This window comes from Salvelinus sp. IW2-2015, linkage group LG8 (assembly GCF_002910315.2).
Source record: "Salvelinus sp. IW2-2015 linkage group LG8, ASM291031v2, whole genome shotgun sequence".
In the NCBI taxonomy this organism is placed as follows: Eukaryota; Metazoa; Chordata; class Actinopteri; order Salmoniformes; family Salmonidae; genus Salvelinus; species Salvelinus sp. IW2-2015.
The window spans coordinates 23,253,020-23,279,202 of record NC_036848.1 but is presented as its reverse complement, the minus strand read 5'-3'; the positions used below and the strand labels follow the sequence as shown (position 1 = coordinate 23,279,202).

At 45.2% G+C, this 26,183-nt stretch overlaps 2 protein-coding genes across 6 annotated transcripts in view; both read left to right on the top strand.

The window, feature by feature from the left end:
• Positions 1-6,042, top strand: part of ocrl (OCRL inositol polyphosphate-5-phosphatase) — a 41,958-nt gene extending 35,916 nt beyond the window's left edge. For all 5 annotated transcript variants that reach the window (XM_070444814.1, XM_070444812.1, XM_070444811.1 and 2 more), the window contains 5 exons: positions 1,063-1,182; positions 1,495-1,579; positions 2,102-2,229; positions 2,388-2,499; positions 2,868-6,042. In XM_070444814.1, the coding sequence (XP_070300915.1) occupies positions 1,063-1,182; positions 1,495-1,579; positions 2,102-2,229; positions 2,388-2,499; positions 2,868-2,992 (570 nt within the window). In that variant the 3' untranslated portion in view covers positions 2,993-6,042. The remainder of the gene's footprint in view (positions 1-1,062; positions 1,183-1,494; positions 1,580-2,101; positions 2,230-2,387; positions 2,500-2,867) is intronic.
• Positions 6,043-6,254: 212 nt separating this feature from the next.
• Positions 6,255-25,962, top strand: vimr2 (vimentin-related 2). The gene is made up of 10 exons (XM_023992780.2): positions 6,255-6,499; positions 7,296-7,440; positions 7,873-8,022; positions 8,214-8,333; positions 11,945-12,040; positions 14,249-14,386; positions 15,880-16,017; positions 19,066-19,176; positions 19,719-19,843; positions 25,084-25,962. Exons 1-10 carry the CDS (start codon positions 6,384-6,386, stop codon positions 25,124-25,126), a joined length of 1,182 nt encoding a protein of 393 aa, XP_023848548.1. The 5' UTR covers positions 6,255-6,383; the 3' UTR covers positions 25,127-25,962.
• Positions 25,963-26,183: the final 221 nt, after the last annotated feature.

Here is a 26,183-nt window from a genome sequence, read left to right as displayed (position 1 = left end):
ATGGGATACTTTTAAATTGTCTTATGTAATGGCACAGGATGAATCTAATCAAATCCTCCCTAGGGAATTAAGCAGTTCATAAGTTTATRAATCGACCGGGTAAAGCTGGTTTCAGTCACATTACTAACAGAGACTTTATGTGTCAGAATCTGGTATGGTTATGTTCTGACGACGGTCTTTTTTGACCGAAAATTGCGCTGAAATGCCAACTATTTTCTTCAGTATACTGTGGTTGTGTGTGTTGTGTCATTATGGTATAGTATGCCGTTGACATGCTGTGGTTGTGTGTGTTCTCTCGGTCTAGTATCTATGCTTCTGACATCTTGTGGTGTTCTCAGTATATTATCTATGTTTCTGACATCTTGTCGTGTTCTCAGTATATTATCTATGTTTCTGACATCTTGTGGTGTTCAGTATATTATCTATGATTCTTGACATCTTGTGGTGTTCAGTATATTATCTATGATTCTGACAACTTGTGGTGTTCTCTGTATATTATCTATGTTTCTGACATCTTGTGGTGTTCTCTCAGTATATTATCTATGATCTTGACATCTTGTGGTGTTCTCTCAGTATATTATCTATGTTTCTGACATCTTGTTGTGTTCTCTCAGTAATATCTATGTTCTGACATCTTGTGGTGTTCTCAGTATATTATCTATGTTTCTGACATCTTGTGGTGTCTCTCAGTATATTATCTATGTTCTGACATCTTGTGGTGTTCTCTCAGTATATTATCTATGTTTCTGACATCTTGTGGTTTCTCAGTATTATCTATGTTTCTGACATCTTGTGGTGTTCTCAGTATATTATCTATGTTTCTGACATCTTGTTGTGTTCTCTCAGTATATTATCTATGTTTCTGACATCTTGTGGTGTTCTTCTCAGTATATTATCTATGATTCTGACATCTTTGTCTGGTGTTTCTCTCAGTATATTATCTATGATTCTGGACATCTTGTGGTGTTCTCTCAGTATATTATCTATGATTCTGACATCTTGTGGTGTTCTCTGTCTAGTATCTATGTTTCTGACATCTTGTGGTTGTGTGTGTTACTTCAGGAGAAGTCCAAGATGAGCTTCCTTATGGTGGACAGTGCTGGCACGGAGGACAAGCCTTTAAAAATCCCCAAGGAGGTGTGGCTGCTGGTGAACCACCTCTTTACCAAGTCCTGCCAACAGGTGAGAGGATAGTAAGGGGGAAATGTTTAAAGTGCTATTCTCAAGTGCTGTTGCAATGAATTAGGATATTCCTCACAGAGGGGTGACCTTGGTTAGTGTGGAATCCAAACGGAATATCGCTCCATTTCACTATTGTCACTTCAATGATTCTGTTTGGGCGGAGCGAAACAGCACAACATTTTGTTTTGTATTCCAAGCGAACCTTTCCAAGCACTATTGTAGACTTAGCGTCTCCGCCTCTAAATTGTATTCTACCCTACCCTTATTCCAAGGAAAAACAAAATGGCTGTAAACTCCTTACCATTATTTCAGGAGGACCTGTTCCAGACACCGGGCCTGCAGGAGGAGCTGCAGAGTATCATTGACTGCCTGGACACCAGCATTCCTGACTCCATCCGTATCCTTGCTCATATGTCCCAAGTCATTCCAAACCCTTTGGCCCAGATCCACTAGTAGGCCCAGCCCTGTAACAGGAGACTGTGACTGAGATGCCACACAGCTATATGGGTCACTGTGATAAAGCGGCTGCTATACACAGACTGCTGCCAAGGTGCATGGGGTGGTAGTATTAAGAGGTGCTACATTCACGACATACGCTACATAGATTTGCTATGTGGATGAAAAATGATGTGTGTGATATTTGGGTTTTATGGTGTGCAATTCTCCCTMTCATCAGTGTTCCTGCCCATACTCATACACACAAACTCACAGACACACACACACAACCAGTGTGTTTGAGAGGATCAGTTTGAGCAAGGAGAGGCGCAAGATGGCTATTTTTCATCACATAATGGGTAGCTATTTTGAATTCGAGGTGATTTGCAGGTCAGTGATTCTGCACAGTATGACAGCAATGTAGTTCGCACACCGACCCTCGGCCACAAATCTGTGTGTTATTCCCTGACTGTGTGTGTATCAGCTGGTTGTAACCACTCGGTGGCCGAGGCCCTGTTGATATTTCTGGAAGCTCTGCCTGAGCCAGTAGTGTGTTACGAGCTCTACCAGCGTAGCCTGGACTGCTCCCACGACAGCCGCCTCTGCAAACAGGTGCAGTGAATACATATTTCCACATAAAAATGTATGCATGTGATACCATACGAATCGTAATGGATACGAGTAGGAGTCATTGACTTCTATTGAATTGTTAAAAGCTCATCTGGTCATTGCGTACCATCATTTGTCTTTTCTCTGGGCTGTTTTGACAGTTGATCTCCCAGCTGCCCCGGGCTCACCGCAACGTGTTCCGCTACCTGATGGCCTTCCTCAAGGAGCTGCTGAAATACGCCCACAACAACAACCTCACTGCCAACCTCATAGGTCAGTTCCCCATGGCCACATTCTCTCTGCTTCTCTCTGAACCCTAGTTCACTAGGGTTCAATGTAGGAAAACWTTTGACAACAGAATGCAAATATCAGTGTTCTTATTGGACATRTTCAGGTAGAGTAGTTTGTCCCCACTTGACTCCATTTCAAAATGTATCCTCTCTACTGAACACAACCCAGATTTAGGGTCAATACCACTTCAATTCTGGAAATGAAATTCCCAAGTTTAGAATTGAAAAAAATATTMCGGAACTGGAATTCACTGAATCCTGACTGAATTGAAAGGAAACRGATCCAAACTGTTCCTCTGTTTCTAACATCTTCCTCTACCTCTCTCTCTCCTCCACTGTGCCCCATGCCAGCTACCCTCTTTGCCAGCTTGCTCATCCGGCCCCCGCCCAAAATGGTGGGCCGACAGACCCCGCAGGACCGACAGAGAGCCGTCATCTTCATCCTGGGCTTCCTCACGGGAGGGGACGACGAGTGAGGGGTTAAGAGTCAGGGGTCAGGGCTCAGACATCCTCCAGGCTGGACCTTTTGGTAACTGTTATAAGAGTGGAGTTTTGGTGCACACAAGGCGTGTGTGTGGGGGACCATGGTGTGACACCCCTGACGCCCCCTGGCCCTTAGGGGACGTGTGTTGGATCCTGTGGTGGGAGAACAAACAGTGTAGTTATATGGGACCCTCTCTTTTTATCACAGGCTCTTATCAATGCCCCAGCCCCCAGCCTTTGTAGTTCTGTGCTTCAGTCACTCACAACCATCACCATAGTTTTCACCTCTGCTCATAGTGTAGCTGCAGGACCAGGAGTTTAGGTGTTGGTAGCTTGGAGTGACAGTGAACTGACTGATGCCTCTCTGCACTTTTTGCTGTACCAGAATACCTCTATGCCCTGTCTATGGATCACCCCACCCCAGGTGACCCCCTAAGACCCCCATGCATCATATAACATGTTCCATGCCAAAATGACTCCCTATACCTGATCTGAATTTGAACTCTGAATGAAAATACAATATGTGTGTATGTATGTGTGTATGTATGTATGTATGTACGAACCCATAGATACTAAGATAATGATGAATTGTTAGTCCATGACACTACAGATGGCCCACATGGGTGGTCGTCCAGAAGATTTGAATTGCAGCTACCCGATGGATACTTCTCTCGGGGTGAACTATTCAAACCATCAGTAGACAGTGATATTGGGCACAAAATACTTCTAGTGAACACAGAGAGACTGAGTGAATCCTTGCTTGTCGGGACAATCTGATAATGGAAGATTTCCATTGTTACAAGAGAACGATGACAGTGGGGAGAAGTCCCGTCTGGGTTCTTGTGATATTGGGAGATGTTAGAATGATCAGTGGGCTGTACTTTAAACTAATGTTATTTATTCTCTTTTTTTCCTTGCATTACTTTTTTTCACCATCTTTATAGTTTATTTCACCTTCATAATTATTTTTAAGAGACATTTTGCATATTGCTTAACTGCCCTTGGTTGTTCAAACCCACCTTTTCGCTTCTGCCATTCTGAAACACGTGTCGTTCAATATCAGTGAGAGTACATTGCAACTCTGAACCCGTCACAATAGAGTGATCAGTCATCACGCCTGCATTTGATTGCCATTTTTATGGGCCAGTTTTTCAGACCCAGAGATKAACATTCTCTATTGAGCATGCTTTTTTAAGTTCAAGAGTAGGCTTTCAATATGAGTCCCAGAAACCAGCCCTACAGAACATCAGAGAGAGAACACCTCTAGGGTATCGATGTCTTAACTGTTGTAAATAGTCCTCCTGTCCCCATTGTCCACGATGTTTGACTCTGCTGTCAACTCTTACTGTGCTGGTGCAAACTGTGTGTTCTTGTGTTTTCAAAATGTATGTGCTGTGTGTTCGTCATGCAGGTGGTACCGTCGTTTTTAATGTCTGCCATGTGTCCTCATTTAGTTTTTTCTTTCCTTGCTTCAGCCTCACTATCTGCCTTCATGCCGATTTAGAGCTTCGTTGTTTTGGGCTTGTGTGCTCATGCAAGGGTATTTTTTGTCACTTTGTCTCCCGCAGTATATTCAGACAATATAATGTCCTGTTTTGCTTTCTGTGTGTCCCAAATGGCAGCCTATTCCCTTTATAGTGCTCCACTTTATTCCAGAGCTCTGATCAAAAGCACTGCACTACATAGGGTGCCATTTCGGACACACTCTTTTAGTTTTTTCAGTGACTAAGCATTTTTTACAGTGCAGGTTGAACAGGATTTAGTTGTTCATTACACCCTGAGAAACGAAAATGGTTTTCCCGGACACATGATCTTTTCCGGGCCACAAAGGAAATGTTTTTTTCCCAAACGCTGTCGTGGATTGTGTTATGGTTATGAAATGGGGAACTCCAATGCCGTGCAATTTCAACAGTGTTTCCTCCCTGTGTTTGACACTGTCTAGTAATTTTAGCAGTAATATGTCAAAATTTCTCCTGGTCGGCACTTTACAGGCCGGTTATGTGACACGGTTGGTACATGACACCCGTTTCCACTGGAACTGTAGCCCTGGCGTACGTCTCCAGTCAACTAATCATGCCAGAAAAGCCTGTTACTTAGTCAACAGACACTTCAAGACTAGCCTGGTTCCGTACACTGTATGTGGTGTAGCCAACCCCTCTGTTGTCATTCCATGCTAAGGTATGACATCGAGTATTGATTTGCCTACAGCATACACAGTATGGAACCTGGCTACTACAGGTCCAGGCTAATAAATACGTTTCAAACAGTGTTTCAATGGCTTAAATAACATTATAGCTAACACACCGACAGTCTTGCCAGAAAAAGCCTGTACTTCGTAATCTTGTTTAACAGGCATTGCTGGACCATTGCTACACCAGAAAATGCGTTCTGAGGCGGAAGCTTTTGTTTCAGTATGTTACGTAATCTTATAGCTTTAACACTGACAGTTCGTTAATCAAAGCACTTACCGGTTTCAGTGTCAGTGTTAGCTCTGTACCTGAAAGGAGTTTGAGTGGAGTGGGCCTTGTGTACATTTCTGTGCCTCGCTGCAATCATCCCATACAGTATATTTCTACAATGGGCCAGGCATGCCTTTAGCATTCCTGAGAGTTGTCATAGACTTAAGCGCTTTGCTTAGGTTGGCCAAACCATGGCTGGCCCTGGATGGATTTGTCCTTCCGGTTGTCTCCGAGTCAAAAGAGGAGGAACGGGAAATCTGGTATTTTCATCTCATTCACAACACGAAGCTTTTACATCAGAAATAAGGCCAACCCAAGCTGAGGAGAGATTGTCAGGACTGAATAGTCATATTTGGGAGAGAAMTCCACACTCGTGTTTCCTTATTTCTCTTCATCTGGCGCCTGTCTGTGTATTCATGTGTTGGTTTATGCGCTCTGCTCCTCTTCATGCCTCAAGTTTTGTAATGGTCTGTCTAGTAATAATGCTACATATGCGAAGGAAAACTTGCACAAATGTTTTCAATGTATATTTTGTGTGGTACTTTTAATTTATTTAACGGAAATAAAATAATGTACAAAAAGCATCCTATGTTTTAACTTTTTTCCTACGAAATACCCAATTGTTCCTCATGTGATACTCTAAGTAATCACAGTCCCCCCTTTTGGAAATCCTAAGAAAACATTCAGATAAACAATATGGTGACGTCGTTGCTATGGCCGACTTGTCTGCTCCGTGTGAAATGGCCAGCTGTTGGTGTGAGCCCCTATAGTTAGTCCAGTCAGCGGGCCGTGAGAGATCCATCGCCTGGATGCAACATTCCCCTTCATCTCCATGTATAAAGTCCTCAAACTGGACTCACTGTCATCCGTTTGCCATTATTTGTTAYTGTAGCCCCAGACTGCAGTACGTGTCCCAGTATCAACCATGGCCATGCTGAGAGTGTCGTCCTACCGCCGGCAGTTTGAGGAGCAGAGGAGTCGGAATGGACGGTCCAGCGGTGGCTGTGGAGGGCAGTACCGCTCCTCAGCGGTCAAGGCCAGGTCAGTGTGTGGTTTCTTGGTAGCCCCCTCACTTCTTCATGGCTTAGAGGGCCTGGGTCCTATTCAGTAGGGGTGTGGAGCATTTAGAAACTGAGTGAAATGTGGAGGTACTACCTAAACTCAAGGATTTATGTTTTCTGTCACAAAATGTTTTGCTAGKTAAGCCCTATCAAACATGACTCAACATGCATATGGACCACTGGAGATGGCCTTKATGGAGAACACCCTGTGCACTGAGGATGGTTTACTACAGTGTACCACAGGCCGGCAAGCTAGTGTCCTTTCTTCTTKGGGGACTGCTTAGATTAAAACTAGAACGTGTCAGACAACATCTATGGGACCAGATGTTCGTTTCCTTTCACTCCTGAAGTATTTCTAAATATTTATTGAATTGAATCGCAAGCAAATGTGTGGTAGCTTTGCATGGTTTTCATATGCAGTATTGAATGTCCCCCAGTTGGCTATTGTGTGTTTAGTGTTAGTTACGCACGTCGGTTACTTTAGTTGTCAGTCCCATGGGAAAAGTTTGAAGGGTGTTGACAAATGCCTTTTGTACTTCCATCAGATGATGACGATATATTCCCCTCGGCTGTGTTCATTTACACAGATCTAATTTGGGAGGGGCAGCAATGCTATGCATTAAAGACTTTTTAGGGATTGCTGTCTTTGATTTTCTATGTACATGCACAAAACTGATGCTGATACTTTTGTGAAATGTATTGTGCTAGTGTGTCTGTGTGTCTCTCCAGGGCTTTATACAAACTCAGGCTTCTCCTAAGCTGTGTGTCTCCCACAGGGGTGCGGCTGCTGAGGAGTGTACGTGTGACCAGCTGGACTTTGTGGCTGCCAAGACGCTCAATAAGGAGAGTCTGGTCCGATTCGCTAAAGACCGCAGCATCATTGCCGCCCTAAATGATCGCTTTGTCGCCCTCATCAACATGGTGAGCCCGGGATGGATTCAACCCTTGAAACGTTAATCTAAGGTTCTATAATGTTATATAAACTTGACACCTAAGGGTCACAATGAACACTAACTTGAGCACTGTGCTCGATTTTAGATTGACCAACAGACACAGTAGAACCAATGGGATAGTCCCAAAAGTTCAAAGGTATTTCTTATGTATTTGACCCAAGTCTATTCTACACAGATGCTCCAAGGAAGCAACCCCCCAAAATTCTGGTAACCTTCCCCAAATTCCCAGATTTTCCAGAAATCACATTTGGAATATTCCCGCAAATCAAGAAGGAATTCTAATAGTCAAACTGGGATTTCTGGAAAAACTGGGTATTATGGGAAAATGACCAGAATTTTGCAACCCTTAACGTTCATGTTCTTTCCTATACCATTGTACATGCTGTGTGCGCCCTAATAGGCACGCTGCTTTGAGGAGGACAATGAGTCTCTGGAGGCCCAGATCTGTGAGCTGGAGGAGAGGATGACCGGCCAACAGACCACCTCCACTGCCGTAGCTGTCCCTGAATACAGCCTGGACGCCGTGGTGGAGAGACTGCGCAAGGAGAGGGTACATATTAACAATGCAGCAGAGTGGAGGCATTCATGTCACACGAATGCTAGGAGAAAAATAACCTGTTGTCTAATGGTGGTTGGTTGKGGCTGGTTGGATGGGGCTGCCATAATCGACAGGTAGCCATTGTCACAGACCATTACCATTACTTAGCAGTGCCAGACTGATAAGTAATTGTGTGTGTCCAGGACCAGAGCCTGTTTGATGCGGAGGAGCTGAGGAGAGAGCTGGAGTGTCTGCAGGAGCAGTATGAGGAGACCGTTCAGCAGAGGACCCTCATCCAACTGGAGCAGGAAGACGTTGGCCTGGTAATGACCTCACTTCCTGTGCCATTTTAGTGTTATTGTTTAGTAATTGTGTTGAATTGGTGTCTTCGTTGGTAATTTATTCTCTAACAATAAGTAGACTTTTCATGTTTACAAATGTTTACAATTTACAACAGTTTACAATTGGCTCATTCATCCCCCTCCTCTCCCCTGTAACTATTCCCCAGGTCGTTGCTGCAAATGAGAACGTGTTCTCAGTCAACTTACCTGGTAAAATAACGGTAAAATAAATAAAATAAAAATGTGTGTGCTACTGTCAATTTAGAACGTGTATATAGACATAGATCTAACTTGTGGTAGCTCAACTTTTATACCCAATTTACCCAGTTTGATCATTCCTCAAAATGAAAGATTGATAATMGGCAAGGAAGGGTGGAAAGAAGCATGAATTATCTAAATATTCAAAGAAGGACAATATCTCTTTAGGAGCACTAATATACTGACTGTAGTAATGTATAACTACCACTAGACGKCACTATTGCCATGATTTGCCAACACTGTTTTATTCTCTACTAATCAAAAAAACGAATTTCATAAGCTGTGTGGCTCAGCATAGCCCTGCTGCTCCTCTGTATCTCTACCCACAGGGTGTTGATTAATTATCAGTCCTACAGTCTGGGCCGGTGGCCACAACACAACCACAAAACCCCAGTCCTAACAAAACCTACTATCCCATTCCCTCTCATTCCCTCACTGCCTGCCACACCACACATGTCTCTGCCGTCACAGCCCATCTCCCCACTGCCAGCCCAGATGTGGGAGAAGCCGTTTACATGTCTCCTTATTGAGTCATTCAGTCTTTAATTCATCCTATACAGATGTAATACAGACTGTAATGTAGTCGGTGCAGTAACGCTGCTGGCTGGCTTGCTGGCTGGCTCAGCTTCTGGCTCCGATTGGAAAGCAGCTGGAGCGTGGAGAGAGCTTAGAGTCGGTGGGAAACAAACAAACAGAAACAGGCAGGGAGAGGAGAGATTGAATGTGATTGTGAACCGGTGTTGGAAGCAGCTCCACGAGAGGAGGCTGCAGCCTTTCTCAGTAGGCAAGCAGACAGACTTTGGAAGARGCTTAAAACAAGGCATGGCTGGGTATTTAAAATCCAGCCTTGCCATTAGCTATTGATTAAGCCTGTTTGTATTTTGTGGTAAAGCTGCCCACATCTTGGACAACCTCCATGGTCTGTCTGTCCGTCTCTCTGACAGCCAATTCTCTGAGTGTTCTTTTGAGCTTTTATCTGGGGCTGAGGCTTACGGTGTTTAAAAGGTTCAGCAGGCTCCCACCAAGGCTTCCCACAGTGGAAGAAGGCTGGAGGAGCTGGCTGCTTCTCATCCAAATCCAAAGCGGAAGACGGTGCTATAAAGCACAGCTAGCCTGACGCGATGGATGGGGAACAAGAGAAGAGAAGAGAAGAGAAGGGTGACCTAGGGGGGATTTCTTTGGTCTTTACAGTCCATAGACTGTGAGTGCATGACTCTCCAATTTACGGCCTTGTGTTTGCCCAGAGAYAACAGTAACAGACCGCCTGCCTTACGTGTGACGTCCATCAGGGACCCATGTGTTCAGGCAGCCACAGCAGGAAGGTTTCACCCTTGGACCCGTTTTGCATTCAGATACAAATGCTASCACCAGGAGTAATTCAATTCATCACCAATTAATCAGGCACTTAAAAAGGGCTGGATAAACCCTGCCTCTGAATGGAATCGAGGACGAAGGCATTTTTAGCTAATTAGCCCCTCTTCCTCTGCATTGCGTTGTCTAGCTACCTGCTGGTTGAGGAAATAGTGTGTCATGGTACTTTTGTTCTGAATTTCAAATCRACCCCTAGCCCCTACCCCTTACCACCCCAAGCCCTTGCCGCCTCCCTACCCCTTACCACCCCTAGCCCCTACCTCCTCCCTGCCCCCTAACCCTTACCCTCTCCCTACCCCTTACCACGCCTAGCCCCTTACCCTCCTCCCTACCACCCCTAACCCTACCCCTTACCCCCCGTAGCCCTTACCCTCCTCCCAACCCCTTACCGGCCCTGCCCCTTACCCTCGTCCCTACATCTGTTTTAGTGAGCATTTCTCCTTTGCCAAGATAATCCATCCACCTGACAAGAAGCCAATTTAAACAGCATGATCATTACACAGGTGCACCTTGTGCTGGGGACAATAAAAGGCTACTCTAAAATGTGCAGTTTTGTCACACAACACAATGCCACAGATGTCTAAAGTGTTGATGGAGCGTGCAATTGGAATGCTGACTGCAGGAATGTACACCAGAGCTGTGGCCAGAGAATTGAATATTAATTTATCTACCATAAGCCATTTCCAACGTTGTTTTAGAGAATTTGGCTGTACGTCCAACCAGCCTCACAACTGCAGACCACRCGTAACCATGCCAGCCCAGGACCTCCACCTCCGGCTTCTTCACCTGCGTGATCGTCTGAGACCAGCTACCCGGACAGCTGATGAAAATGTGGGTTTGCACAGTCAAAGAATTTCTGGGCAAACTGTCAGTAACCGTCTCAGGGAGCTAATCTGCATGCTCATCGTCCTTACCAGGGTCTTGACCTGATTGCAGTTCGGCGTCGTAACTGGTTTGCTGATGTCAACATTGTGAACAGAGTGCCCCATGATGGCGGAGGGGTTATGGTATGGGCAGGCATAAGCTATGGACAACAAACACAATTGCATTTTATCAATGGCAATTTGAATGCACAGAGATACCGTGATGAGATCCTAAGGCCCATTGTTGTGCCATTYRTCCGCYGCYATCACCTCATGTTTCAGCATGACAATGCAAGGCTCCATGTCACAAGGATCTGTACACAATTCCTGGATGTTGAAAATGTCAAGGTTCTTCCATGGACTGCATACTCACCAGAGATGTCACCCATTTAAGCAAGTTTGGGATGCTCTGGATCGACGCGTATGACCGATTATTCCAGGTCCCGCCAATATCCAGCAACTTCACACAGCAATTGAAGAAGAGTGGGACAACATTCCACAGGYTACAATCAACAGCCTGATCAACTCTATGCGAAGGARACGTGTCGCGCTGCTCTAGGCAAATGGTGGTCACACCAGATACTGACTGGTTTTCTGATCCAGGCCMCTACCTTTTTTTAAGGTATCTGTGACCAACAGATGCATATCTGTATTCCCAGTCATGTGGAAGATTACGGCTAAATGAATGTATTGCAATTGACCTTCTTTTTATGAACTGTAACTCAGTAAAATATTTAAAATTGTTGCGTTTTATGTTGTTCAGTGTAGATATTAAAGGATTGGATTGGTGTAAGCCAGTGTTTCCCAATTATGGTTCTAGGGACCCAAAGGGGTAGACATTTTAGTTTTTGCCCTAGCACTAACACACCTGATTCAACTAAAGGCTTAATGCCGAGTTGATTAGTTGAATCAAGCGTCTTAGTGCTAGGGGCAAAAACAAACATGTGCACCCCTTTGGGCCCCCAACACCAGGATTGGGAAACACTGGTGTAAGCAATCTTGTGAAAATGACATCTAGTCTATCAGAAGACAAGCGGGAGCTTTCAACATACRAGTGCTTTCGGTTTTCTATTGACCWGGCTGTCTGCTACCCCTTTGTAGGAAGTGGATGTAGTGACCACAGACTGTCTGGCCCTGAGGGAGCAGGTGAAAATCTATGAGGAACAACTGGCTCGCATGGAGGCACAGCATGAGACGGTAAGAGCGAAGGGACATATCCTAGATATGACTGGCTGGATGGCAAACATTGATTATCCCACAGTATTAGTACACAAATGAGGAAAAGTGTACTACTCAATGGCTCTCTGGGTCATTACTTACAAGTGTGACTGGGTTTGAACCCATATTTCATGCATGCYACAGACTGTTTGCCCACTGAGTCTTCAGATCTCTGGCAAGGTTTGCTGAACCACCTCCTTTACACAAGCAGCAAGCTTTTCTGTTTAGCCAAAGACACTAAAACTCCAGACAAAGGGCAGGTGTTGGAGAGATTCCCATTAGGGTTTGCCGGGGGCAACRCGGTTCAGATGACCCCGGCCACCTTGTTGACCAGGTTTTACCATGAACAGTAGTTATTTTACGAGGAACAATTGTGGTACTGAGGCAGGATTAGAGCACAGCAAAGCAGGGTAGAGCCAGAATAAGYCTTGCCAAGGATAGATCTCACAGGTGATATAACCAGTTGTTAAAGGAAATTTCTAACATGTGAAGTTCATAAGAGCATATCAAGTAATGGCTTTAATTTCTGGTCAAACAGAGGGAAAGGGGGTCTTAGAAAACATCTGCAAACAAAAAGTCTTAAAGGGTATTAGAAATACAYCAWAACACAAGTTGAAGTAAAGACCTCTGCCAACTAATATCAACACTTCTATTTTGTTTTGGAGAATTTTTTCCCCTTCTGTTATTTTAAGAAATATTGCCTTGTGCCTTGTAATTCCATTACCAAAAACCCACATATCTTTAAAGGCCCAGTGCAGTCAAAAACGTAATTGTCCTGTGTTTTCTATATATTTCCACACTATATATTTTTATTACACCGGATAGGTGCAGTGAAATGTATTGTTTGAGGTTGGAATAATACTGTGAAATCGTGAAAATAATTATGCCCTTTTAGTGTTTGAAAAGACTGCCGGAAATGTCTGTTTTAGCCTGCCTGGTGACATCACCAGGTGGTAAATGAGTTTATAGACCAATCATGTTATTTATTTTTTATTTTACCAGGTAAGTTGACTGAACACATTCTCATTTACAGCACAACCTGGGGAATAGTTACAGGGGAGAGGAGGAGGGATGAATGAGCCAATTGGAAGCTGGGGATGATTAGGAGGTCATGATGGTATGAGGGCCAGATTGGGAATTTAGCCAGGACACCGGGGTTAACACCCCTACTCTTACCATAAATGCCATGGGACCTTTAGTGACCACAGAGAGTCAGGGCACTCGTTTATCGTCCCACCCGAAAGACGGCACCCTACACAGGGCAATGTCAGCAGCATACCACCCTGCATCCCACTGTTGGCTTGTTTCTGAAGCTAAGCAGGGTTGGTCCTGGTTGGTGTCTGCATGGGAGACCAGATGCTGCTGGAAGTGGTGTTGGAGGGCCAGTAGGAGGCACCCTTTCCTCTGGTCTAAAAWAAATATTCCARTGCCCCAGGGCAGTGATTGGGGACATTGCCCTGTGTTGGGTGCCGTCTTTCGGACGAGACGTTAAATGGGTGTCCTGACTCTCTGTGGTCACTAAAGATCCCGTGGCACTTATCGTAAGAGTAGGGGTGTTAATGCAATATCAGAGGGAGAGGGGCAGAGGAAGACAGCAGAATAGAAGGTAGGAGAGGCCGAGGCGGTAGGAGAGGCCGAGGCGGTAGGAGAGGCCGAGGCGGTAGGAGAGGCCGAGGCGGTAGGAGAGGCCGAGGCGGTAGGAGAGGCCGAGGCGGTAGGAGAGGCCGAGGCAGAGAGACAAGAAACTGGGAGCAGTGAGAGAGGGAGAAAGCGAGGCAGTTCCATCACTCAGTTTTTTTCTCTCCTCTGTGAAGCCAGCCACTCGGCTGGCCGGCTACGTTTAACACACTCCCTCAGGGACATGCTCGATAACTCCCTGCACTGAATAACTCACAGCACCGGCTCAATACCAAATGAAAACAGAAGTCCCCCTTTGTTTTATTAACTGCTATTATTATCAGGCATTTCCAAACACCTATTCCCCTGATGAATCAGTCGCCGTTACTCATGTCAAGGAAAAATTAGATGAGGGTCAAGCTGCTTGGGTATTTCTCCAACACTTCATTCTGCTATGATAGATGCATGGAGGTTAATAATGGAGTTTTAGGTATTGTGACCTGAATATGTACATGGTGGGGGCTTAATGTTGTTACCTACTTACTTAATGGTGTGTGTGTGTGTCTGCAGACGGTTCAGAACATGGTGGCCCCTGTAGATGGTCCAGYTGCAGCAGGGAGAGGAGTCCTGGAGTTCTGCAACCCTGACATCAAGTCAGCCATCATATATATCAAGGAGAACTACAGCCAGCTGGCTGAGACCATCCAGGTACAGAGTCTGGAGCATACACACAATGTGCATGTCACAAAAACAGAACACCGAACACACACACCCTTCAATGTAACTCCTGACAGCGTACTCACCGGYTACACAACCCACTCCCCCTTTCTTCCCCAAACCGTCTGGCTAAATCTGAGCCTTCTCACATCGCAGAGGGACGGGCCCGCTTGTTTTCTTTTCCTCTTGACATAACACTAGAGGCGAACCTTAGAATCAGAGGTGCTGCCGCACACCAGTACAGGCCCACTTTGTCCCTCGTGTCTTGCGTTGGTGTGTCTATGTTGGTGTGTTTCAGAAAGAGAGTTTGTGTGAGTGTGTGTTACAAGCTAGAGGTGCTCTGCTGGGGTCAACCTTGCTCTCCGGTGGGTCTGACCCACCATAGGGTCCCGGGTCGGGGATGTCCGCCCTCCCCCTAGCGAGGTCACGTTCGTAATCAGACCCCAGGGCTCCTTCCTAGGCGGCGTGTGTGTGTGCATGTGTATGTGAAAAGGCTTTGGGCTAAATTTACAGCCAGGTTACCCGTGATTAAAGTCAATATTTGACGTCCATTTATGTCTGTGGATGTCAAAAGATGACATGGAAACCGGCCACTAGGGACAACAGTGARCRCTGTTACCATCAAGTAAGTTTTGGTTTTGCGAGGCCGTTGATGATGGGGATGGTGGATGGGCGTGAGCATCTACCTCTGATTCCAAAGGTTGCAAATTTGAATYCAGCGATAGAAACTAAGATTTCGGAGTTAATGCCTAAACTTAACCCTAACCTTTAACATTAAAAGTTAATTCCTAAACGTAACYYTAACCTTAAACATTAGAAGTTAATTCCTAAACTTAACCTTACACACTTTGAAATTTTACGTTTSCAAAAACTTYGAAATTTGACGTTTGCMGAACATGGATGAACGTCTAATTCTGATGTGAGACTGTGARAACTAGTTGAAATTGACCACAGTTCGTATTCTCTCTAACCCAGACACTTACACTCTCCTTCCCACTTCATCCTCCCCTCCTCCTCCTCCCCTCCTCCTCCTCCTTCCCTCCTCCTCCTCCTTCCCTCGTTCATTGCCAGCTGGACAGCTTGCGGTCTGGGCCTGGCCTCCATTAGTGTCTCACAAGGTGCAATTGTCTCCATCCCCAAATGATTGCCATTGGGATTGAAGTGTGATTGTGATTGCTGGCTGACTCTGACACACCTGTGAGCCCTTGTTGCCACTCATTTGCTGTCTAAGTTGTTCCCCTTCACCATTCCCTTTATGGGAGAAAGGGTAACACTTATTGGAAGTGTATCTACATAAGGACTTCATTGCACATGAATAACCCATGCATACTGCATTTCTAAACAACAACCGTAAGACAACTGAAAWATCTACTTGTGGTTATTGTACTTGTGGTTACCCCCCCCCCCGGAAAGTAATTTAAGGGAAACTCTGTCATCTAGTGTCATGCAGTAAATTGAAGGTAGTAACTATGTTATGTTTCCAGTGTGAGTGCAGGGAAACTGGTGTGGTTGTTGCTGGTGCTGTTGTCGCCATTGGTGCTGGAAAGGAGCTGACGGTGGCCAGACCTGCGGGGGTCACAGGCGTTGGCCAAATAACGGACGTCAGCGAACTGAAGAAACTGGTGAGGAACCGCTATCTCTCTCCCTGGCATTCACCTACTTTTTTTAAAACAATCACTACCTGCTGATTTGACTGTTTCTCAAGTTTCTTTCTCTCCCGTAAAACTTTCCTTCCAGTAAATTCACAGTTCTCAGACATCTTCTTAGAAAAGCCCCACCATGAGCTCAGCATCAAACATCAGCCACGAAATCAAGAGGAATTGTAGAAAATGTATGGCTTCTTCCCACAGACAGTAAAGTTTAGGGAGGGAAAGGCAGTTCACTCCTCAGGAGTTTTCCATGAGTGACATATCTCGCTCGCTCTCTCTCGCTCTCGCTCGTTCTTCTCTCTCTCTCTCTCTCTCTCTCTCTCTCTCTCGCTCTCGCTCTCGCTCGCTCTCGCTCTCTCTCTCATTATTAGACAGACTTTTCACAGTACTCTCTCTTCTTCATCATCAACTTCTTACAACTTCACACATTCCTCCTCTGTGTCTCCAGAGACTCCAACCCCAAACTGAACAATGGAAATAGAACCTCATCTATCACCCATCCCTGTCTCCTAGAGAAAAAGAAACGCAACAGAGAGGCTTTATTGAGAAAATGGTAGAATGTCTCAGTACAGTCTTTCAAGAATTAGTCTCCAACCACCCCAAAACTCAATGATTCACTCAAGTTTACAGTATTCAAGGAAATGYTGGAACTTCCCATTGCAGTTTATCCATCATTCAAGAATCAACACTTAATAGAATTGGTCAATGACTTAAATCGACAGTAACTGGCTTAACTGCTCGCTCCACCGTAATCATCAGTGGTCGGACCACAGCCGACACCTCTCCATTTCCATAACAAACATGGCGGTTTGGTTCCCATTACCGAGGTTGTGGTCTTTAAATAAACAGGCCCCCTCGGTAACCGCAGTCGCACTCTCATAACACCGTCTCCTCTTCCCTTAATGTGCAGCACGCGAGCCCTCGCTCTGCCTAGCCTGGGCCTAGTCTGATGGACATGTCCCTGYCTGTCTTTCTCCCTCCCTTAATCGATCTCTCACCRGCCGTGATGGATGTTCCAGTTCTGGTTTCTCACCGAGACACAACTTGACCAAACAAACAACCTTGCAGTGAAATCAGGCTCAGCTTAGAGATGTGTATAATAGAGTAGAACAGGCATTGATGGGGATGACACACACCCACCCCCCTGCCCACACACAGGGCATCCGACCAGGGGAGGGAGAGAGGGGGGGGGGGGAGACCTAGCTGACTGGGGCCATCTGCCAGATGGCTCCATATATAGTTCACTACTTTTACCAGATGTCAAAAGTAATGCACTATATAGAGAGTCGAGTGCCATTTAGGAAGTAGCCTGGAGCTCCTGTGATCTACCTGCAAGAGAAGCAGACAGCCTGAATCCTCATCTGTCTCTGACAGCTAATTGTTTAACTTCTCTGGACAAAAATATAAATGCAACATGCAACAATTTCAAAGGTTTTACTGAGTTACAGTTCATATGAGGAAATCAGTCAATGGAAATACATTCATTAGGCCCTAATCTATGGATGTCACATGACAGGAAACACCGATATGCATCTGTTGGTCATAGATACCTTTCACGGTATTTCTGTGCGTTCAGATTGCCATCGATAAAATGCAATTGCATTTGTTGTCCGTAGCTTAAGCCTGCCCATACCATAACCCCACCGCCACCATGGGGCACATTGTTCACAATGTTGACATCAGCCAACATGACGCCATACACGTGGTCTGCGAATTCTCTAAAACGTTGGAGGCGGCTTATGGTAGAGAAATCCACATTAAATTCTCTGGCAACAGCTCTAGTGGACATTCCTGCAATCAGCATGCCATCTACACTTTAGACATCTGTGGTATTGTGTTGTGTGACAAAACTGCACATTTTAGAGTGGTCTTTTATTGTYGCCAGCACAAGGTGCACCTGTGTAATGATCATGATGTTTAATCAGCTTTGTGATATGCCACACCTGTCGGGTGGATGGATTATCTTTGTGAAGGAGAAATGCTCACTAACAGGGTGTTTAACAAATTTATGCACACAATTTGAGAGAAATAAGCTTGGAAAATTTCTGCGATCTTTTATTTCAATTCATGAAACACTTTACATGTTGGTGTTATTATACGCCTCTCGGAAGAGGGAACGCAACGCCCTGCTACAACTCAACTTCCCATAGAGTGAAAGAGGTATGGGATTGTAGGTGCGAGTAAGAACGACAAAGRCAGAGAATTTACCRTTTACTGGGATATTATTCCGTCACACGGTAATTTTGGGGAAAAGGGGCTGGACGGAACCAAAGCAAAGAAAGTAAATGTCAAAGCCCCCTCCCACCTTACCTGCCTACCCACTACTTACCTGGTGCGCTAMCCAAAATACAGGGGCTGGTACGCSCAGGTCTTACCTAGTGTGCATAGACCTCTTGCYTAAGCACTCCCTAGGTGCCTTCCCCTTCCCCCCTGGGAACAAAAACAGAATACAAACGTAAGTAAACAATTTCAATAGTCAAGAACACTGCCTCCTACGGGGRSACACATACCTTAAAAGCAGCGGCTACAAAGTACTTAACAAAAAACCTGTCTCTCAGCAAAAACCAACACATGACATACTAATGATCTCCCTCAGCAACCAACACATGACATAACCCTCAGCTCTCTTCTGAGCAACAGAACACTGGCTTATATAGCTGGAAGAAGGAGTCYAATGGGATAGAGCTGTATCCTGACGAGGGGGCGGGGTCAGCTCGCCAATCATTGATRTGGCCAACCAATCAGCTGCTTGGGGGGAATTTCAGGAAGCCATCCTGAAACACACACATACAAACAAAAACCGGGGAACGTAACAGTTGGATTTATATTTGTGTTCAGTGTACTTACAGCAGGGAGCCGTGTGTGTGTGTGTGTGTGTGTGTGTTAGGAAGAGAGTATACAGTTTGAGGTTTCAATGTGCTGTTTAGAATGACATTGGCAGAGATTTACTCGCGCATCTCATGTTTCCTCCGACCATGTACCTGAATTTCTGTGTTTTTGTGTTTGTACCTGTGTGTATAGATTGCAGAGCTTGAAAAGGAGCTTGCAGAGCTGGAGAAGTGTGGTGAGGAGCTGGAAGATGAGATTGAGATGAAGAGAGAAGCGTATGTGGAGGAGATCTTTGAGCTGGAGGTAAGAGGGACAGACCACACCAAGCTTAAACTGACCCCAGTACAGTACCCCACCATCTCTGCTCCAAGTAGACACTGCCCCTAATCACAGATCTATGAACAGTTGACCCTACTCTCAATCCTAATCACAGATCTAGGAACAGTTTACCCTTCTCTCAATCTGAACCAAAGATCTAGAAACAGTTTTTCCCACCCTCAAACCTAATCACAGATCTAGGAACAGTTTACCCTACCCTCAATCCTAACCACAGATCTAGGAACAGTTTACCCTACCCTTGATCCTAAGGGTAGAAAGTTAAATATCAGACCATAGACCAGCTGTTAGGGTCAACTTCTACCTCCACCCATCCCATAAACCCAATGGCTCTATTCCAATAACTTTTACCTCCACCCATCCCATAAACCCAATGGCTCTATTCCAATAACCACACTAGCATACCACTTAGAATGTGTCCAATACATAGATACATGGCTTAATACTAAGTGGTAGTATGCTTGTGCGGCTATTAGAACATGGCCCATTATCTCTTTGTTTCTCCTCAGTGTCGTATTGAGGAGATGCGGGAGCAGCAGCATGACATGCAGGTCCAGATGAGGGAACAATGTGATGACTACGAGGAGCTGCTGGGTCAGAAGATGGCCCGGGAAATCGAGATCGCTGCCTACAGGTGGGCCCTATCAAATCAAATTGTATTTGTCACATGCGCCAAATACAACAGGTGTAGTAGACCATACCGTGAAATGCTTACTTGCAAGCCCTTAACCAACAATGCAGTTCAAGAAATAGAGTTAAAAATCAATTTACTAAATAAACGAAAATGAAATATATATTTATAGAAGTAACACAAGAGAATTACATAACAATAACGAGGCTATATACAGGGCGTACCGGTACTGAGTAAATGTACGGGGGTACAGTTAAGTCGAGGAAATTTGTAATGTGACTATGCGTAGATAATTTACGGCGAGTAGCAGCAGTGTAAATAGTCCGGGCGGCCATTTGATACATTTTTCAGCAGTCTTATGGCTTGGGGTAGAAGCTGTTATGGAACATTTTGGTTCTAGACTTGGCGCTCCGGTACCACTTGCCGTGCAGTAGCAGAGAGAACAGTCTATGACTTGGGTGACTGGAGTCTTTGACATTTTTGGGGCCTTCCTCAGACATCGCCTAGTATATATGTCCTGGATGTCCAGAAGCTCTGGACCRTACGCACACGCGCCTTACGGGTCAGATGACGAGTAGTTGCATACCAGGCGGTGATGCAACTGGGCAAGATGCAACTGGTCAAGATGCAGCTGTAGAACTTTTTGAGGATCTGGGGACCCATGCCAAATCTTTTCAGTCTCTTGAGGGGGAAAAGGTTTTGTCGTGCCCTCTTCACAACTGTCTTGGTGTGTTTGGACCATGATAGTTCGTTGGTGATGTGGACACCAAGGAACTTGAAACTCTCGACCCGCTCCATTTCAGCCCTGTCGACGTTAATGGAGACCTKTTCGGCCCTTCTTTTCCTGTAGTCCACGATCATCTCCTTTGTCTTACTCACATTGAGGGAGAGGTTGTTGTCCTGGCGACACACTAGCAGGTCTCTGACCTCCTCCCTATAGACTGTCTCATCGCTGTCAGTAATCAGGCCTATCACTGYTGTGTCGTCAGCAAACTTAATGATGGTGTTGGAGTCGTGGTTGGCCATGTAGTCGTGGGTGAACAGGGAGTACAGGAGGGGACTAAGCACGCACCGCTGAGGGGCCCCAGTGTGTTGTTGCTTACCCTTACAGGAAGTCCASGATCCCGTCAGGAAGTCTATGGTGGTCTGTTTGAAACATGTAGGTATTACAGACTCGGTCAGGAAGAAGTTGAAAATGTCAGTGAAGACMMTTGCCAGTTGGTCCGCGCGTTATTTGAGTACACGTCCTGGTAATCCGTCTGGCCCCGCGGCTTTGTGAAAGGTCTTGCTCACGGAGAGTGTGAATACACAGTCGTCCCAAACAGCTGGTGCTCTCATGCATGCTTCAGTGTTGCTTGCCTCGAAGCGCATATAAAAGCATTTAGCTTTTCTGGTAGGCTTRCGTCACTGGGCAGCTTGCGGCTGGGTTTCCCTTTGTAGTCCGTAATATTTTTCAAWCTTATTCCTGTATTGACSCTTTGCCTCTTTGATAGTTCATCTGAGGGCATAGTGGGATTTCTTATAAGCGTCCGGATTAGTGTCCCGTTCCTTGAAWGCAGCAGCTCTAGCCTTCAGCGCGGTGTCGATGTTGCCTGTAACCCATGGCTTCTGGTTGGGAAATGTACGTATGGTCACTGGGGACGACGTCGTTGATGCACTTATTGATGAAGCTGGTGAATGAGGTGRTATACTCCTCCATTCCATTGGATGAATTCTGGAACATATTCATGTCTGTGCTWGGAAAACAGTCCTGTAGCATAGCATCCGTGTCATCAGACCACTTCCGTATTGAGCGAGTCACTGGYACTTTCTGCTTTAGTTTTTATTTGTAAGTAGGAATCAGGAGGATAGAATTATTGGCAGATTTGCCAAATGGATGACGAGGGAGTGCTTTGTATGTGTCTCTGTGTGGGGGTAAAGGTGGTCTAGACTTGTTTTTCTCCTCTGGTTGCACATGTGACATGCTGGTAGAAATAAGGTAAAACAGATTTAAGTTTGCCTGCATTAAAGTCCCCAGCCACTAGGAGTGCCACTTCTGGATGAGCATTTTCTTGTTTGCTTATGGCCTTGTACAGCTCATTGAGTGCGGTCTTAGTGCCAGCATCGGTTTGTGGTGGTAAATAGACGGCTACGAATAATATAAATGAGAACTCGCTTGGTAGATAGTGTGGTCTACAGTTTATCATGAGGTATTCTACCTCAGGCAAGCAATACCTCGACACTTCTTTAATATTAGACATCGCGCACCATCGGTTACTGACAAAGAGACACACACCCCCGACCCTCGTCTTACCAGATGTAGCTGCTCTGTCCTGCTGATGCACGGAGAAGCCAGCCAGCTCTGTGTCGTCGTTCAGCCAATCCTCGGTGAAACATAAGATATTACAGTTTTTAATGTTCGTTGGTAGGGTAGCCTTAATCATAGAGCGTCTAGCTAATTTTCTAATGATTCCACGTTGGCCAATAATATGGAGGGTAGTGGTGGCTTACTTACTCATTGGCGAATTCTTACAGGGCACTCCTTCCTCTTTTTCTCTGTCTTTTTTTCACGCTGATGGGAATTTGTGCCTTGTCTTGACAAAGCATATCCTTCACATCGGAATCTTTAAAGAAAAAATATTTTCCCAGTTCGAGGTGAATAATTGCTGTTCTGATGYCCAGAAGCTCTTTTCGGTCATAAGAGACGGTAGCAGCAACATTATGTACAAAATGAGTTACAACCAATGCGAGAAAACAAACAAAATAGCAGTTGGTCAGGAGCCCGTAAAATGGCAACCATCCCCTCCAGCGCCATACTAGAGACACTGATACATTTCACCCAAACATGATTGGTCACAGACAACAGCACAAAGGGCAAGAAGGTAGAGACAACAATGCATCATGCRAAGCAGCCACAACTGTCAGTAAGAGTGTCCATGATTGAGTCTTTGAATGAAGAATTTGAGATAAAACTGTCCAGTTTGAGTGTTTGTTGCAGCTCATTCCAGTCGCTAGCTGCAGCGAACTGAAAAGAGGAGTGACCCAGGGGTGTGTGCTTTGGGGACCTTTCACAGAATGTGACTGGCATAACGGGTGTTGTATGTGGAGGATGAGGGCTGCAGTAGATATCTCAGATAGGGGGGAGTGAGGCCTAAGAGGGTTTTATWAATAAGCATCAACCAGTGGGTCTTGCGACGGGTATACAGAGATGMCCAGTTTACAGAAGAGTATAGAGCGCAGTGATGTGTCCTTTAAGGAGCATTGGTGGCAAATCTGATGGCTGAATGGTAAAGAAAATCTAGCCGCTTGAGAGCATCCTTACCTGCCGATCTATAAATTACGTCTCTGTAATCTAGCATCGGTAGGACGGTCATCTGAATCAGGGTTAGTTTGGCAGCTGGGGTGAAAGAGGAGCGATTACGATAGAGGAAACCAAGTCTAGATGTAACTTTAGCCAGCAGATTTGATATGTGCTGAGAGAAGGACAGTGCACCGTCTAGCCATACTCCCAAGTACTTGTATGAGGTGTCTACCTCAAGCTCTAAACCCTCACAGGTAGTAATCACACCAGTGGGGAAAGGGGTATTCTTCTAACCAAACCASATGACCTTTGTTTTGGAGGTTTTCAGAACAAGGTTCAGGGCAGAGAAAGCTTGATAGACACTAAAAAAGCTTTTTTGTAGGGTGTTTAAAACAAAATCTGGTGAGGGGCCAGCTGAGTAGAAGACTGTATCATCTGCATATAATTGGATGAAAGAGCTTCCTACTGCCTGAGCTATGTTKKTGATGTAAATTSAGAAGAGTGTACAGAGGCCTCTGTAGTATTACAATGACAATGGCATCTTCAGATGACGTGATATTTTCGATTTTGTTCAGAATATTTGTGTAGCCTGACATTGTGAACATGTAGTATATGTGACATGTCACCTGGGCAACTCCATATCCATAATTTCCATATTAAGACATTCCTGAGAACAAAGGCCTGACATCCAAGGTTAACTGGGGTCACAGGAAACAGACCCTATGACAGCCCAAGAAAACATGATGCAGTTTCCTGTCCGGTGTCCTTGAAGACGTTTTTGTGTTTCTGTCATGCCTCCCTCCTGTTGTGTGTGTGTGTGTGTCTGTCTGTGCGCTCAACCATCTGCCATCCTGGTATGTAGAATGATGCACTTTGCCCTTGCCGACCCCCTACATTTGGACGCCCCTTCCTTACGCATCCGATCCTTGGGAGGCCCCCCGATACATCCTTGCGGCTCAGGAAGAGTTAGCCTCAAACAATTCCTCATTAGAATGGACAGGGGGGACCTCACACTGTCAGGACTGTGGGCTGGGTCTCTGCCAAGCCACTTTATCCGCCAGCCTGTTATTGTCAGCAGCCCCACAACACACCATAGCCTCCTTTAAACACTCTGGTCCCTGAACAGACTGTTCCAAAGACACACACCACATAGACTCAAGACACGTGCACACATTTACACACACACACACACACACTTTGGCAAGACGGTCTGGGTGCGACATTGCTTACCTTTTTAAACATTTTGTTAACAGGGCTGTTTTGTCATCTGTGATTAAAACCATGAATAAGAAATGAAAAAAGCTTCTCTCCACACTTTGGAAATGTGTCTGTAGAAGAGAGCCTAATGACACGAGTCTCGCCTTTAAAATGTACACTGAGCCATTTGGACCAGATGCTCTCCGCTGTTGTAGCTCCCCAGTGACAGTCTTAATGTTAACAATTCACTTTCAGCAGTATTACGTGTGTAACTCGGATTATGAGCAGGGCCTATAGGGCTCTGGTCAAAAGTAGTGCACTATAGGGAATAAGGTGCCATTTGGGACACAAACAATGTCTTAGTGGTAGACGACACAACAACAACAAGCAGAAGTTTAAACAGATATTGAGATTACCCCTAGCCCTGATATGGTRGCTATAATGAATGAAATAGGAAAAATAGGCACAACTGATGGAATTCATCTGATCTAATTCACATCTTATCTAAACAATCTGGTTGAAATCAAGTGCTGGACCGAAATTTTTTCTCAATAATATGAAAAAGTCATGTCCCTAACTCCGATAGGTATGCTTCCATAGTGGTTTATTAAGAAGTACATAAAACAGACAATGCTTCTATGGAGACTAGCCATGTTGGGTCTAAGTCCTCCTAGCTGAAGTGGAAGAACTGTGTGTGTGTGTGTGTGTGTGTGTTATCAGCAGAACTTCTTACAGTTGTTTTCCTTTTCCTCTCTTCTATTCCCAGAGGTTTGGTGGAAGAGGAGGATGAAAGGCTTTGCTACCTGTGAGAGGAACCGATGCAGACCAGACCAACCAACCTGCTTTCGGCGATGGATATCCTCCCATACAGATTTCATGCGTTGCCAAAACACAACAGACCAAAGTCAGCCAGATCACATGAAGCTAACCGCCACACAACCATTTGAGCAGATGTAAAAGTATCATGACAGATTAACGAGGTCTGGAGGGCGTGCCAGGGCCATTGATAACAGGTCACTGGCTGGTGACCCCTGTCCTATAAGAAAGATGGAATTGTCTAACGTTGGGGTGGAGGGGGATGGGACTGGATAGAGTGTGTGTATTCAATGTCTGTGAAATTTCCCTAAGTGGTCTCTATCTGTTGTGGCTACAGTCTCTGGAGCTAACTCACTGATATGACACACACACACACACACACACACACACACACACACACACACACACACACACTGACTGACTCTGCAGAATAATTTACCTCCCGTTAACCCTCACTCCAGCATGAGCCCATTAAACGCTCTTAACCACTGACCTCTCCACTGTTCACAGCCATTGGACAGCTCTTATATCCAATAAGATAGCCTTAACCGATCATGGCAGGTCACCTTCCATTTGTTTTACAGTCATGCGTTAATGTGGGTTTTACACAGAAATGTCAGTCAAGTCAGTTACACTGTTCATGTATACTTGCGAACTGGTATATTAGCTTTGCAAATGGTTGTCGAAGTTGACATTCTGCAGCTCCCGTACAGCTGGCCAGCAGATAGCTTGTGTGCTGTCCCTGACTTAGTTGCTYATTCTCTGCCCATGACACCTGGAGGAACTTAGTCAAGTTAAAACCATAACAATAAAAAAACATTTTGCTTGACATCCGCTTCTTGTCTTTTTCACTCTCCACTTAAGTGCCTTACCTCACAATCATAACTGTACATTTAACAGAAGATGAGTTATGCCGTGTGATCCCTGCCCCATTTGTCTTCATGCTTAACCTCACATGTGAACGTTCTCGGCTATTAACGCTACCAGAGGCTTGTTAGCTCAGCCATAAAGATGAACAATACCGCTAATAATGTCTCAGATAAGATTTGC